Raw genomic sequence first — 17658 nt, 5'->3', positions numbered from 1 at the left:
ATTGATTAGGTCATCTCTTTAACTCACTTTTGATATGAAAATGTAAAGCAAACCCTGAAGGAGACACGTCTCAGCAAACAGTTCTTTACTAGTGGAGTGGTGGGTCCTTTTACAGTAATGAGTCTTGAAAGCTTTCTCTATTTGCCATTTATTTTACCCCTGTGCTCACCCATGAGTTGATCTTGATGTTTTCCTCTGGCCAAATGACAGTGGGGTTTGGAACATCATGTGCTTTTTGTGCTTAGAGCTAAATTATGGCTCTCAAAATCTATTGCTGTGACAGTTCAACCCCAATCTGAGTTTACTTCACTCTTCAAAAGACTAGTTTAGTCTACCTGCATCATGTAATAACCTTACCCAAGACTCCCATAAGGACTGGAAAAAAAAAACAAAAACTTAACACTATACTTTGGGTCAGATTAGTCCACACGTGTAATTTCTTCAAATGCAACCCCACTGTTTGCTGCTGAGGAGTGTGGCTGTAAAGCGGTTAATCTCAAACTATTACTACTACTTTTTCTTTTCTTTTTTTCTTATTCTTCTTCCCAAAAATTAGATTGGAAGGAAAATTGTGTGAGCGAATGCAAAACAACTAAATATTATTTATTCCTCCCATCAAATTTGTATATTTAGTGTTTGCTGGTGTTTTGGGAAACTGAAAGGAAATTATGGATAAAATTGTTGTCGAAGAGGTTGAAGAGAAATATTTATGTCTGCATTTGCACACTCTCCAGGTGCTGCATCATTCTCAATAATTCTCAGTTCCATCTGTCTCTTTCGATCTCTCCATGTCTTTTTTTTTCACATTTACTCTCTAAAGGGGAGAAATAGGAGGACTGGACTAATAAGATTCTCTCAGGCAATCTTCAAACACAAGTTGACATATCATATTTTTTTAACCACATTCATCTGATTCGTCAGATCTGCTTCTTCTTCAGGTCCATGTTTTTTTTTTTTATAGGTCTAAGAAAAACAGACAAAGAAATCTTTTACTTCTTTAAGAGGAAATGAGTGGCTTTCAATGCATATTTATCAGTGCCACTCTGTCCTTCATTTGCACACTTTGCCTCTTGCCTTTGTGTTGAGGATGAAGTTCAATTACCCTCTTGTCAAACAACATCATTTTCAGGTAAACTGAGCAGTGAATTGATTTGGCCCACTCTCTGAAAGCTGAGCTGTCTAATCCAAGTAATTGATGGGTTTGTGATTTGTGGCTCCACACTCACTTAACGCCAACCACAGTAATTATTTATTGGCCTGTGCATTTGATGGGCACTGCCAATCGCTTCACTCAGTCTACTCCAGTGCTCTCTTATGTTTTTTTGTTTTTTTTTACTACTTACTTTTTGTTCACAATTCAAAAATGTTCTGGTCTGTCTAAGGATGGAAAACTCAGATAGATGAACCATGAAAAATTTTATTTTATAAGGCTAAAAAATGCTCAGATCTGGAAGATATTTCAATACAGCCATCTTATTCTCTTACAATACTGTGATTGCAGAACATAGTGATTGTGTACAAAATTAATGTACAACCCCCACTCTTCTCTTTCAGAGCCGGAAACATGCGAACAAAGTGCGTCTATATTACATGTTGCATCCAGTAGATGGGGGATGTCCAGCTAAGAAGCTCAGAACAGATGATGTGAGTATTTTAAATGACACCTCTGTTTATGTGTTTGCAAATGACTGCACTTTTTTCTTACTTTTTTTTTATCCCAGCATGTATTCACACTATAGCTGTAGTCATACCTCTTGCCCTGAACCATTCTTTGAAAAGATCAAGGTGGTGAACATTTTCTTTTAATGAGATTTCTAGCCATTGCTCTCAACAGCTAACCTTTTTTCATAGTAATGTGTTTCATGAACCCCAGCCATTAAAACCATTCATTTTGTTAAAACATCCAAACATTTAATTAAATAGACTCATGTTTTCTTGTGTAGTAAAGATGCAAATATCACAAAAATCACAAATACATTTTAATAAATCAGTAATACATTTTAATTACAAAGACGCAGCCTGCATTTGTGGACAGTTATGCTGTTAATGTTGCGTCACATTTCCTGATATGGAATATATCTGGAGTGATATTAGTGAATATATACACACACACACACACACACAGTATTTCAAATATGTATATATGTGTATATATGTGTGTATATATATAACCAAAAGAATACCAAAAGTTATTCTTATTTCATGTATATGTTTATAGCTGGGAATGTTAGGCAAAATCTGGCAACCCTGCTCTACAGTTGCCTGTGACTTCTTATAGTGAATGGTGTTGCCATGTTTACTGTATGTATAGTGGTATGGTGACTCAAGAGTTTTTGCACGTCAGTCAATCTTATCATAAGGAGCAACAGCTTGGCAAGTGGGAAATATGTTTTGATCCATCTGGTTTTGTGTTGCATTGTAGTTTAGTTTATTCACAATGCCTCTTCAAGCATTACAATAAAACATTTAGGGGAACAGAATAAATTGGGTTTAGTGAATGGGTGTCCCAAAGAAGCTAAAAAAGCTCATAGGTGGGGGCCCATGGTTTATGAAAGGGTAGTGATACAGTCAGACAAGGTGTACAGTTACCACCTGAAACCAGATGATGAGTAATTGTACACACAGTGTACCATAACAAAACATACATACGTACAGTCATACACACAAATTCCAGTAATCCATGAGAATTTTTTAAAAATTAGATATAGGTTAATATTAAATTATTTTTTAGTTGTCTTTTGAAGTTGGAGATGAGATTGAAGTTGGAGAAGTTGGCCATCATCAATTCTGTTCCAAATCATGTCTGTGGCATTTTCCAAATATAAGTGATTTGATTTTTGTTTGGTATGTGTGCTGGGGGCTGGAGATAGGAACAAGACTACTCAGTCTAGAGTTTAGCTTATTTACAATTTGAAACATAAGACAGGCATTATGAAATTCATTTAGCTCACTTAGTCTTAATAACTCAAAGAGATAGAATAGAGGGTGGGTGGGGGAATTTTCTCTGACCAGGACAGAGCCCATATGGCTTTCTTTTGCAAGGATTCAAGTTTTTTTTTAGATGACTTGTAAAAGTGTTGCACCATATCACATTACAATAATTAAGCTGCGGCTCAAAGAGAGTTTTGTACAACATAAAAAGAGGGAAATGTCTGATCTTATAGAACAAGACAACATACTTTTTAAATATACTTTGTTTATTTACAAGATGGTCAATATGACACTTAAAGAGAGTTGTCAGTGAGGATCCCCAGACATTTTGTGAAATGCACTCTTTTTATCACCTGCCCAATTTTAATCAGGCAGTGAGCAGTGTTTTTTTTTTTTTTTTTTTTTTTAAAGAGGATTTTTTTGTTCGATTTAAATGAAATGATTTTTTTTTTTTCGGCCATTTAATGACAGTTTGTTGCATTTACAGTAAACCAGGAGTCAACTTTGGTTAACTCTGAGTTGAATATATCTTGTAAAATATGTGGGTTCCTGTGTGATATAAATAAATTGTGTCGTCAGGAAGAAAAAAAAAATATTTTATGAAATATTTTAGAGGAATTTACAAAATATTTCATGTATAGAATAAATAAGAGTGGCCCCAAAATTGAGCCCTGGGGGACCTCAAAGATTATGGGGTTACAAGTAGAGTTTTGATCATTAACATAGACATACAGTACTGTTCCCTCTCATAAAGATAACTTCTGAACCATTCAAGTGCTAGACCTGTGCTACCGTTGTGATGATTTACTTCATTTGTATATGTCCCCAAAGGCCAATTAATTTCACAGCAAGACAGCATAGAAAAGGACAATTTACAATACATTAATCATATCAGTACAAGTTAAAAGGTACCTTCACAAATGAACACTAAAATAAGCACACACACAGTACCCACACAAAACCCAAAGAACTTTCTTCCACCCACTCCCTGCATACCCAAATTTAACAGAGAAATCCAAGTAGGAATAAATGAATGTTTATACCTGTTACTTCTAACCGAGGGAAATCTCAATCGAGATCCTGAGGGTAAAAACTGAAACTCAGAATAGAGAGGATGTGAAGTAACCATTAAAATGGATCACACTTTCCTATAACTTCCTGTCGATTGTACAGGTCAGGGTGACACTAGGGAAGTAGGGAAGATCTTACTGCTAGTATTTACTATTTTCATCAAAGCAGGCCTTGTCTTCACACCAAGACTTCCATACCAGTATAACAGACTCAATATAAGATTTATAGAATAAAATCATCAAAGACCTATCAGCTTTAAATTTGGACAGTTTCCGTAGACAGTACAGACGTTGCTGGCCCCTTTTGCAAATCATCTCCACATTAACAATAAAATTCAACTTGTCAATCACACACCCCAGGTATATGATTCCACAACATCAACCTCCTGCTCTTTTGATTGTTGTTCTCCTCAGATCAGTTTGATTAAGCCTAAAGTCAATACGCATGTCTTTTAGTTTTTAGCACATTTATTTGCAAGAATGCATCGTTGCACCAACCAACGTTGTACAATCAATGTAATTTGTGCAATAAGATATCAAAGTCATTGGTGTCAAAGGCTTTTGATACAGTAGGTCCAAGAAAATACCACCACATTTCCCTCTTCAATACTAAAATTAGTTGAGTATTGCCATACAGGTTGTGCTCCGTTTTTCCAAAGCCAGAAGGAACAAGAATATCCAATTTATCAAGATAACCACTGAGTCTATTGTATACCACTTTCTCCAATACTTTATAGAAAGTGGGTAGGATTGATATGGGCCGGTAATTGTTCATATCATTTCTGTCGCCCGATTTAAAATTGTGGATTATCTTAGCAATTTTTTTTTCATTTTAGGTACAGTGCCAACAAATAAAGAAAGATTGATGCAATGAGCCAGTGCCTCTACAATGACGACTTATTCCATCCACACGAGCGGAACATGAGCTTCTTAAGTCCAAAATTATCTTGAGGAGTTCAGTCTGTTGGTATCATGAGAAATGAATGAATGTAGCTACCAGAAAGAAAATGCTTGAAGGTGAAACCCTGGGGTTGGCTTATCTTTCTAGACAGATTTACACCTATTGAGGCGAAATGATTATTAAAACTCTGTGCAAGATCAGCTTTGGCATCACCACTGTCAGGTAGAGCAGTCGAATGATGTTTGAGAAGTTCATTGAACACATTCCATGACCTCCTGCAGTCCCCCTGCGACAATTTTAACAGTTTCGTGCAATGACTTCTTTTGCTTTTTCTTATGATCTGCGTTAATTTATTTTTATAGGAAATATGTTTTCATTTAAGCTAGAAGGATTTTTCATGTAGGTTTTATAAAGCCTACCTTTTATATTTAAACTACCTCAAAATTCCCCTTGTAATCCAAGGGTTCTGGGGGTTAGACTGTCTTTTCAGGGATCGTGTCCTTGATGGAATCTTGAATGATCTTTATCAGACTGTCATATGCAGCATCAGGAGTCCCACTGTCATGAACCTGTAAGTTAACAGTTAGGTGCGGTAAGTTTCTCACACTGAGGATTTTAGATTTAATTTTAGAGAGTCAGTTACTGAGTTAAAAGGTGTTGCTGTACTAGCTTGTGTTTGTAGATTTTGAACGAAGGCAAGTTAAATTCAAGAAACAAATAAACAAGAAAGTTCAATTCAAGTCTAACTTAAACTCTCAACTTCAGCCATCCTCTGAGATGAGTCTTGCTGGGATGATAGTCATTCTGCAGTTCTTCTCTCAGTAGGATAAAGCAAGCGTTTGGTTTATTGCAGTGGTATAGTTCTGTTCACACAACACGTGGGGTTCACAAGCATAAGGTTGTGTGAATGATGCTGGGATCAGCCTTTTTGCACTCTCTGATGTGCAGAGAATGTATATAATGCCTGTGGTTTTTGCAGATGTTATGTTATTTAGACTGCCTCCAAACAGACCAACAATGCTTTCACCACAGGAGGCCAAATGCACATCTAAATGTTTATGTGAGAGTCAGAGATTGCAAAATCTTAGCCATCGGCTATGGGATGCACTTAGAATTAAATGAACGCTGCATACTGTATGTTTCATTGATATTCAATATGGTCACAGTAATTGAATACATCATTAGACAAGGTATTGAGGTGAGGACACAAGCAGAGAACTGCACTTACTCGCCGCAGTAATGAAGGTGATTAGTATACAATTATTGCGTAGGGAACATCCACCTTCAATGGCCAGATTTTAAAAGACCATGTGCTGCTTTTTGGACTGAACTTTAACACTTAGTTTGTATCAGATCGATAGTAACAACGAACAGACATTTAAATTGTCATCGATCTCAATGTTGTGTGTCAATAGGCTGCTGACTAACTAGACTTTGTGCTGGTTGGACAGCAAATTTTAATGAGCCATTACTCACTGAAGCCCATGTTTATGAAGTAGAAATATGGAAATGTTTTGTCAATGAATACAAATCATAGGTCAAAACCTAGCATTTTTTTCTGAACAAAGAAAATAAAAAAAAATAAAGATTACATTTATGAGACCAAGTTAGGGTGTTTTCAGACCTGTAGATTACATTTTAAGATGAAGAGGTGCTCTTTGGTTTTGAACTGCAAAAATTAATGTGCTCACCCACAGAATTATTCATTGCTGCTTTTTACGTAATGCATTTTACATTATAAATTATGATATAGCTTGGTTTTTTGGTTCATTGGGTTGGATTGCGCTCCAGAGGTTGTTTTTAATCAGGGCAAGACAACCTACTTCAGCTGATCTTATACATAATATTTTGGTGTGAATCCGGGCATGATTGGTTTATCATGAAAATCCGCCAGATAGAAAACCCGCCAGGCTACAAAACAATCGCTCCAAATGAGCAAGTTGTGAAAACCTTTCAGGGTTGTTTTCAAACAATCATATTACGGTACTCCAAAGGACTTTGAATGCATCGCGTGAATATAAATCACTTTTATGATACTTTTACTCTATATTTATTTGTGAGGAGAGTGAACGGTTAAATTAAGTCTTAGATGGAGTTAATTAATTTACCCTAAACTTTCAAAATTTTCCCACTTAAATATTGAGTTAATCCTCTTAAGCTCTCTTATGACTTATCAGTTAATGCACTTCTGAAAATCAATATTAAAAAAATTGCAAGATTTGGATTTTTTTGTGATTACCTTTTCGCTGTCATTAACCTAAAACCGTGAAAACTCAAGAGTCAGAGGGCGTTCAGTCAAAATCAGCACTTTTTACAGTGACTGAGGGAGTAGAGTTGAACTAAAAGCAATTATTTTTCCATTACATTGCCCTTTCTGATATTTATAGATCAATGAACTTTACAAGGCTACTGTTGTGTGTATGCTGCTGTCAGATATTGTTTTTGAGACTGCAGCAAAACAAAACAAAAAAAAAAACACCTGAAAGTTTGTGCCAGCAGTTTTACTTGTTTGGAAAAAAAAATAATCTAATGATTTTCCTGATCTCATCAATCACTTTTTTCTTGATCTCATCAATCACCCCAAGCCACTCTTAAAAAAAAAAATGCAAGAACTTTTCAGTTTAAATGTTGTGTAATGTTGAAATGTCAATAATTAACTAACGTATTTTAATTATATTGTCAACCTGTCCAACTGTACTTGCAGTCCGTGCTACACTCAAAGTGCTGCCTGCATTTTCTTTAGGTTTCTTTTTTTTTTCTCTTCCTTTTCCCCTATCTTTTCTCAGAGCGTAGGATTGTGTAAAAGTAAACTGGCCTTTGACCGGTGTTTAGAAGCAAAATCCACCTGCATTTAAAGTCATTGAGCAGCCAAGTTCTAACAAGCTGTCCTTTGCTCTCTCAACGCCTAATAAAGCGGCAGCAGATCGTACAGGAGATCACTGACCACATCCATCTGCTTAACACAAATCAGCTGTCGGCAGCAGCTACTAATAGCTACATGGTCCCCTAAGGACACTCTAAAAATCTCTCCCCAAGTCTCTAGCGCTGTAACTCTATGCAGGGGGCTGTGTTGGAGGATATACAATTAGCAGCCTGGGACAGCTTCTGCACTGATCGAATAGCCCATTGGATACTTACTCCTATTTAATTAGCTGTGATTTAAACCAACCCCTGCTGGGGCTCCAGTTTCCAGGGGAGAGGCTACCGAAGAGCGTGTGGAGGACCAGAAAGAAAGTAGAAAGTAGAAAGTTAGCTGGAATTCGAGCCTCGGTCTAGTCTTTGTTTCACTCAGTTAATGACACATCAGTGACTGTGTGTCGAATGTCCGGACAGCATGAGATTGATAGCAGTTTAGTGTCCTGTTTACATTTACATTTGAGTTTACGTTTCATTCGTATGCTGTTTGTGTATTAGCAGAACTAATTTAATAAATGGGCAATAAGGGTTCCACTTGCATCAATAATCACAATGTGTATTTTAATATTTTGTATTTTGTGTATATATATATATATATATATATATATATATATAACACATGTTTTTTTCTGCAGAAAGCATAAAATTTCGGTACAGAAGAAAGGGTAACACTTTACGGGTGCACTAATATACATTAATCCATGCTTAACTAATGCACAGATAATCATGAGTTCATGTAAAACTCATGAAGAACTAAACCATTAATTAATGCTTACTGCATCAGCAACTAATAAAGAGTCTATATGATTTATAGATTAAGTAATACATGAATTGCTATTAATTCAATATGTCATTGTGTATTAATTCCTCAATAACATACAGTATTTTATTTACTAATAGTGTAAATGAATGTTTTAATTACCACATTTAGTCAAAGCTATGCACTTCAACTTCCAGTTGTCTGCTTTAATTAATCATTAGCTAATGATTTGCAAAGGTATCATTATGCTATGACTTTACTTGTTGAGGCACGTCATTATTAACTATAGTCATTTAGTAATTGTAGTAATTTGCACATGAATTTGCACTAACAATTAAGTAATTAATCACTTATTAATGCATATTAGTGTACCTGTCATATTATCTGGAAGTTGAAATACAAGGCTTTGGCTCATTCTGGTAATTAACATATTAATTAACACTATTAGTTAAAAAAATGAGTTATTATGAAATTAATCCACAAGTACATATTTAATTAATAACAATTCATGTATGAACTAATACATTAACCTTACAGACTCTTAATTAGTTCCTAATGTGGTAATCATTAATGAATAGCTTAGATAATCATTAGTTACACATTAATTCAGTATTATCTGTGCATTAGTTAAGCATGAATTAATGCTTAATAGCGCACCCGTATTGTAAAGTGTTACTGAAGAAAGAAAGAAATGCCTGAGAAGAAATTTTTATTTTTAAATAAGTTTGAGTTTTCCTACTCTAATCTTTAAATGATGAACAAATAATGTTTTGGTCTTCACTTTAAAAATAACATTTAAATATATATTTATTTATATAATATTTGAATTTTGAAGAGCTGGAAAAAGACGTGTGAAGTACTTGAAAGCATTTCACTGTTCCAACCAAACTGGTTACAGTTAGTGTTATATTAAATCCATGGTGAATGTTGCTGGTCTGTGGACGTAAAGTATTACTAGTTCATTCACGGCACAATGTTTCTCCTGGTTTCCACATCAGCGCTGTTTGATCTAATAGAGATCAAAAAAATGTGAATGCTTCTCACTAGATCTCGCAGCGATGATATTACTTCAGTGGCGAATTCTAATGTTTTCTTTACTGGATCTCTCGTGCTGTTTAGTAACAGTGTCGCTTGATTGAGATCAGCTTCCGCTGCACAGATGTTGCTGGTCCGAACTGATAAACGATCCGTGAAGCACATAATGAGTAGGACCGTTTCGTTCTGCTTTCATTAAGCTTGCTATTTGATGTTGCGCAATGTTGTGGTGGCGCGCCAGCGTGAATTTTGTCTGCAGAAAAATCTATAGCAAACCGGAAGCCTCGAACCGAAACAGTTCAATACGAGTACCGTTACACCCCAAACGTCTAGCAATCGCACCCTGCTTCATTCCACAGTCATGTTAAAAACATCAGTGTATTCATCCATCCATAAAAGATCCATCAGCTTGACGACAAGATCCATACTTGCGCTTAATGCGGAAGTTAGCGACCACTGGTGGCGAAAATTCGTGCATATATTACCTTTAACATAATCATCAGACAAGCTTTTCTCAGTCAACTGTAATGCTGCAAGATGCTTGATATAACAATGGATGGCAGTAATGCATATTTAGTTTGTCGTCTAATAAGACGATGCTGCGCTGCTTCAATGCATTGCAGGTTCGTCAAAACGGAATGTAGCTTTTGGTTGCGCTACACTGTTGGAAATAGTAGTTAGCTACTTGCAATTGAACTACTATATATATATTTAAGTTAGTAGCGTCACTACTGTACTTGGCGACCCTCCATCAGTTTTCTAGCATCTTGGTATAGTATAACTGTTCTGAGATGCTGTTGTACAGGACACAAGTTTGAACCTAAACCTTAAGGGATACATTTGTAAGAACTAAATATATTTATGGCCTGCAAGATTATTGTCGCAAATACGAGGATAGTTTTATACAGTGATTTTAAGTATCTGCTGGAACCTGACTGATGTGATGTGAACTGACAGCACTGTGCTTGTCATGGTTGGCATGGCATCCTGTTCTCATGGAGACGCAGACTGAGTCATGGGATCTCTGACCTTTTTTTTTGTGTGTGTGTGTCTTGTCTGAAATTGAACACTCTTCCATTCTTGCTGGAAGAAACATGTTGTAAACATTAAGAAATATAAGGGAATAATCACTGTGAATTTTTCTGCTCCAGTTAAAAGCACATTGTTCTTGTGGCATTGGTTTTGAGGATTCTGACACCATGCTTCACAACTGTTGAATATATTTGTGTGTGTGTGTGTGCGTGTGTGTGTGTGTAAACAGAATTAAACCTCAAAAGGTTTTTTTATACCAAAGCAATCTCTGCAAAGCCCCAGAGCACTTTCACCAGCCTGGGAGCTTCAGACACACTGCTGAACTGAGGTATTTCATTGTTCACAATTTTTTTTTTTCTTAGAGGCACACGGGCCTCAGTATCAGATCTAAAACCTAAAAAAAAACCCAGAGAAAATAACATAGAATATAGCTTTTGAAAGAAAGGTGCGAAGAGAAAAGCATTTTTGCATTTTGCTTGGAGGTGTATTGTTGCACTTGTTACACTATGTATATTTACGATATGATGCAATGTATTTTGTCATGCATTTTTTACATTGTTACCAATACATCATTGCCCTTGTGGCAGTTTTAGATTTTTTTAATACCTGAAATTTATATGTATATGCGTTTTATTTATGTTGCAGTTTAATTTATGTGTATGTACGGTTGTTCCTTTTAATCTTAATTATGTATTATTTGCGGTAGTTTTATATTCAGTCTTTATATTTTTTATTATATTTGTATATAGGCTATACTGTACATAATCCTTTCCTTCAGGGACTCACTGCCTCTGTGTACAATGTCATATCTCCTTCTCTCTTCTTGGTATTTGGACCGCTATTACAAATTCAGCATATTTTCCCCCACAGACATATTCTGCTGTTCCAATCAGATGGTTATCAGCTTCCTGATTATTCCATCACAGCCCTGATGAACCCTGTCAGACTCTTAACAGTTCTGTCTCTGCTTAGTTGGGCAATTGGCAGTCATTTGTCACTTTGAATTGACTTTATGTCAGTGGTCTCAAACTCGCGGGCCATTTGAGGACTGTAAATATTTGTGTTTCAAAAGCAGTAATTGTTTTAAAAGGAAATGTGCCTTCCAAAAAAAAAAAAAAAACATTCAATATAAAATTAATGTGTTGTATAAAGAAAATAAAAAGGACATGGGCAAATATAAGTATCACAAAGATGTGTTGTAAGGAAAAGAAAAATAATGTTTGTAAAATGAACTTCAACTGTCAGAGAAGGACAGCTCATAAAGAACCAATCATGTACAATACGAAATGTTTTAATTTAGAGGAACAGTTCAGAAGAAAAAAATAATAATAAAGATTGAGAAGATTGGATCAGTTGTGCTCCTTTTTTGGAATACTTGAATACTTGGGCCCAGCCTGACCCAGACTTCAGTGGCTCCCATTTAAGTTGAGTTTGAGACTCCTGCTTTGATACTTTAGAGATGCAAAAGACAGTCCTATTGCTCAAGTTAAGCACTAAAATATGAAACAACTGATTTCAGCTTTCAAACTCTAAACTCATCAATCATAAAAGTAATCCATTCGGCCTCATGGGGTTTAATAAATGCCTTTTGAAGCGAAGCGATGCGTTTGTGTAAAAAAGAAAATCCATATTTACAACTTTATCAACTAAAATAACTAGCCTCCGGCTGATGACCTACACAAGTCGACTTACGCCATAAGAAAGGGGGTAATCCACCAGCCGGAAACTGAAGTCTCCCCGGGGGCCCGGACGCCATTGGCTAACAGGCCTTCACCTGCTGTTAATATTCCATTGACATCTGAGGCATTTAAAGGCTCCATTTGTCCGTTGTTTATTTCTAAAGAAACACAACAATGGATAAAAGGCTCCATTACCTTGTATCTTATACTTTATGGCCTCGTAGAAGCAGTTTTTGTAAAAATAGAAATACCAAACATGTATAAACTATATGTATAATTGTTCACATATAGATTTTGGATGAATTTCAGGTGTTCTCAGAATGAGAGAGAGAGAGAGCGAGAGAGAGAGAGAGAGAGAGAGAGAGTGGGGGTAGAAAGTTGTAGATTAGAATGATGCACAAGCGTGAGTTCAAATGGTAATTTCCTTTGTTCTCTCAGAGAGTAGCCCTCTCTTCAGTTCTTCCAGTTTTTTTCCAGTCTTAGAAGAGTAACACTTGATGGTGTATGACGTAGGCTTTACGAGCGTAAGCACTGACGCCTCTCGCCGTTTAAACGAATAGGGCTGGGCAACAAACTCAAGCTTAAGGGTTATTCTTGGGAAAAGATAAGCATCGCTGAAGCTAATGATTGTTGAATGCAAAGAAGCTTAATTGTTGTGTGTAAATGGGCTGCATTAGAAAACAAGCATTCATCAAGCATTAATCTTGAGTAGAAAATAATGATAGAGAGTGTTCTGTCTACCCAGGTCATAGTTGCAGTTCTTTGACATGCAGTGTTTTTTTTTTGTTTTGTTCTTTAGTTAAGTGATGTGTGTGTGTAATATAAAATATCCTGTCCTCTCCCACTGTAATACTGTATGTAGGGACAGCAATACTTAAAATATTTGCTTGTTGCTTCCTCTGAAGAGTGCTCTGCTGATGAATCAGCCCACTTTCAGTTGTCTGAATAATGGTGAATCTAGTGGCATTTAAAAATTACACAAAAAAGCTGCAGTCTGTGTTTTTTTCCCTCTTTGTCGCCATCTCTGTTTGAAATCTTCAATTGCAGTCATTCATTGAATTATCAACTTTACGTGAGTTGTACCTTGGGCACGGCACAGCGCGGATGAATCCAATATTTTCAGGCAAGCAGATCATTTTGAACACTGGCTGGTTAAAAAAGTTATAGACTGGAGCTTTAAATATTTAACATTGAGATTTTGTAGTGTTAAAGTTAACTTTTACTTTCTTTGCTAATGACATGGCAAAATTACAGATTTACAGAATTGTACAAATCTACTAAAAATGCTCAAATAGGAGGTTTCCTGAAGCAAACCTTTTATACTCTTGATTGTTTTCAGCAATTGAAGTTGCAATATTATTGTTATTATAGTAAAGCTCTGTGGAAGACACATTTTTTCTTGTGTTGACAGAAAACAATTAATTTACTGCTTTCAGATAAAAAAATAAGATTATTTTATTGCATGAATGAAAAAGACACAAATCCGTTTTGCTGGGAGCAATCCGTCTTTCTAAGTGACCGATGTGAATTGCTGTGTAGACGTATTCAGATGCGTAATTATCTTCAGCTTTGCACATGGCTTTAGAATAAGTGAGCCGCACATATCTGACAAATCACATTGGAGATTGAATATGGAGGGATACAGCTGAGTCAGGGATTTTGTGTTGCGTTTTCTTGTAGAAGATTCCTGGATGTTATTTTTCTACATACCATCATGCAAATACATATTTGTGATTTATTTATTTTTTTTGCCTATGACTCTGGATTTGATGCATGGATATAAGCATTTTTTTTTTCTCAAAAATTTAACCTGGATGCCAAACCAAACCCCGCCCACAACATTTTTGGGTCTGGAAGTTCGGTCTGGACTCGATCCATTGAGGAGTAATTATGATTGGTTCAGAAATCGTCAGGCCAATCAAATTGCCAGGGTGGACTTAATATGATTATGGACAGATGATCTGCAGTTAATTAATCATCACACCATCAAACTCACTTGGGTTGAACTGGTTTTCCTCAAAGTTGACTGCAGCTGGAAAATTGTGATGTATAGATTCCGCTATCACGTCTGTTGTAAAAGAAATCAACAGTGCATTAATTTGAAAAGATGAACAGAGAACTGCAATCAAGGCATTTGTTGATTGGAAAGATGTGTTTGGCATCCTTCCTATTCGGCAAATAGGAAAAAAAATTATCAGCTATCTCAGACGGTCGCTAAGAAGATGGGACGCAATGAAAAGCCTGTGGTCGTTGTGGTTTCTCCTTTGGTCGCACTCATGGAGGATCAAGGAAAAGAAGCAACACTCATTATTTTACTACTTCTCCCAGCATGCTTGCAGTTGAGTTCTGTTGACAGCAATGTGTAGCTCAGCGTTGCTCTGATTGGTTGTAAGTCTATCCAATTGAGTGCAGGGGTTTTTTTTCTCCTGGTTTGGTTAAGACACGCCTCATAATCAAAGCCCTGTGGAGCAGTATAGGGCTTTGATTATGAGCAATTCTGTCTAGAATATGAGTATGACGAAGTCAGGCTAGTCAAATTTAACTTTTACATTTAAATTTAACCCTTAAACGCATACATGTACCTCTGGTTTTTAGTGTCCCAGGACGTCATTCATTCGATTTGAGGCGTTCGATTAAGAAGTGTTCATTGAATCGATTGTCTGAAATACCGGCAGAATTAACATTTTTGTTGTAAAAAGTGCGTTCGCTGTGGCCGTTTTGTGACGAACTGGACTTGCTCTGAGAGAAGCGCATTTTCGAAACTTGTGTTGGTTGGTCCGATCGATTGTGCAGTCGATTTTCGAACGTTGTTATGTACGCTAGGGGTATGCATTTTGTCTTTGCATGTATGTTTGTATTTTCTTTCTTTCAGGCATGACATTCATTGGAGGCTCCGTCTGTCGAATATGTGGGCGTCAGGAATTGCGCCACCAATCGCCTGTCGCCGTGCAGTTTATAAGTGGAACTAACTACAATGGTGACCGTTAAAACAGACTCTGGGTTTGAGAGAGAGCCTGCATGCTCTGTGAGGATGGTTCTCTAGTTGGAGAGACCAGTCTGAGAGACTGATCAGTGTCTGGGGTTCGCTGCTTTTACGATCTCGCAGTTAGATCAGTCCTCTTTGTTTGTGCTCTTGATTTGTGTGTTCTTGATATGTGCTTGTGCACGGCTAGGCTAAATGTTTGCTCTTATGACATTGTCATCTCAGTTCCCATCCAACTCCATGTAGACTGGCGAGAGAGGTTGTGAGTCAGGTAAGCAGGTTGTGACCTACATCTGCACATATAGCTATCAATGAAATGTACAGTATTAGATGCACTAGTGTTAGGAGTGGTGCTAATTATTTATGTTTTGTTTGTTTAGTTAGTATCAGCCGTAGGGGGCGTATCCACTCATGATGAGGGAGGAGAGAGAGTAAGATATGAAGAAGGACTGTAGAAAGAGAGATGGCTGAGAGACATTACAAAAGAGAAAAGGCCAGAGGAATATCACTGGGGGAAAAGGGTTATGATCAGGCAAGAGCTTTTAGGACCCGCATTAATATTAGAAAAGCTTTCCAGAGCTGGAGAGACCAAAGTGGGAAGGCCTAAAAACAGACGCAGAGGTTGTTGTTTCTGCTCACTACATGAATAACATTGGCTTTGAATGTCATTGTTTGTCTGGAGATTGTGTGCTCTTGCTTTTGTATACTCTTGTGTTGTTGATTTTTTTTTTTTTTTTTGTTCTTGACGTTCATTCGGCATGTTTGCTTTATTTTTTACTCTTCTGCTATGATAAAGAGACATCAACTCTTGCAATGTGTATTCATGCATTGAAGAGAAGGTGCGTTTGTTTGGGTTGATTGGTGTTCAACAGTGTTTCTCAGAAATCAATTACTGCATCTTTAATTTTAGCTCAATTTCAAAGTTATTTTTGCAATATCTAAAACTGTTTTAGCAATTAAAATGCTCTGTACCAATGCAAATTTGCTATGCAAGGGTAATTTGCACCATTGTGCATATCAAAGTCAGAATGTCTAAAACAATCATACACAGTAATTTAACAATTAAACTACAGTACTTTGAGCCAATGCAAAGTACAACGTGGTGACTTCCCAGCACCTTTGCAGATGACAGTCATTAACACCTGTATTCTTTATCAAATTTGCTTTTAATGGAAAGTCATTATGTTTTGATTTCGCTAATGATTTCATTTTGCTGTATTAGTGAATGTCGCTGTAACACAAAGACTGAATGCACTGTACGAGGACTTGAGTGGGAGATTCTGTTTTTCAGAGCAGCTGAGTTATATATGGATAAATGGATAAACTCAATGTTCAGTGCACATACTGGAGCACAGAGGCCATTTGGAGAAGTGCTGATTTTGTGTGTGCTGTCTTGTCAGCTCTCTCCATTAGCACTGAGGGTGCGTGGCTTCCATGATACTTACGCACAGAGAAGACAATGCTTTTCTACAGACCAATCTCGAGTCTAAGTGCATAGTTCCCTGCTAGACAGTGTGCAAAAGCAGTATATTAAATGAAGTCAACAATACTGAATTCAGAGGCAAAATGCAGTAGCTACATCTACATTAGAATGGAGAAAAATAGCTTCAAAGTTCTATTTTATTGATAAGCCTGTGAGCCTGAAGGCTCTTTTTTAAGTGTAAGTGCTATATCAACCAAGAAAGTTGTTCCTTGTGGTTAAATTATTTTCATGGTGGTTTTTAATACATCATAAGTCAAAGAATATACTTTGGACAACACCAACATTGCAGATGTAGTATGTTTTGTAATGTTTGTCCAGTATAATACTTCTGGCCTACTTGATGTCTCAATCTCTTTTTTAGTACCTCAGATTATCATGCACACAGTTCTAAATGCAGTCTCTTCATCTCTGCAATAGGACGATGTGTTTCCTGCTCAGACAGAATGAGTTTGTGTGTTTGCATGCTTGTGTAAGAATGCCTCCAGATACAACCTAGGACTGTTTTCACTATACTTGTGTCACACCAGTTTACCCTTCCTATAGTCCAAGGCTCTGTGGCAATGGAACAAAATTGCTGGAAAATGTATGTAAATAAGCTCCTTGTTTTATTCATAGAGCTGGAAACTGAGCTGTAGGGCAACCATTGTTTTTGATTACCATCAATATAAAGTCTCTCCGTGTAATTACAGTTAGCAGCTACAACGCATGTAAGGAACATCCAACAAGGCCAAAGAAGTTCAGAGTGGAAGCTTTACAAAATTACTATAGTTTAGGGAAAGGAAGAGAAGACTTGTGAGTTGGCATGACAAACATAAAAAGAAAGACATCACATCAGATTTGGTGTCTTAATTCTACTCTTGGGATGTTG

The 17658-nt window shown here is 36.6% G+C and overlaps 1 protein-coding gene across 2 annotated transcripts in view; it reads left to right on the top strand.

Moving 5' to 3' along the window:
* zmat4a (zinc finger, matrin-type 4a) overlaps positions 1-17658 on the top strand; it is a 92175-nt gene that overhangs the window by 29738 nt on the left and 44779 nt on the right. For both annotated transcript variants that reach the window (XM_089130356.1, XM_039659932.2), the window contains one exon: positions 1555-1644. In XM_089130356.1, the coding sequence (XP_088986482.1) occupies positions 1555-1644 (90 nt within the window). The remainder of the gene's footprint in view (positions 1-1554; positions 1645-17658) is intronic.

This window comes from Pimephales promelas, chromosome 4 (assembly GCF_988280905.1).
Source record: "Pimephales promelas chromosome 4, fPimPro1.hap1.1, whole genome shotgun sequence".
Taxonomy (NCBI): Eukaryota; Metazoa; Chordata; class Actinopteri; order Cypriniformes; family Leuciscidae; genus Pimephales; species Pimephales promelas.
The sequence above is the reverse complement of the archived record's forward strand: the minus strand, read 5'-3'. Positions and strand labels throughout refer to the sequence as shown.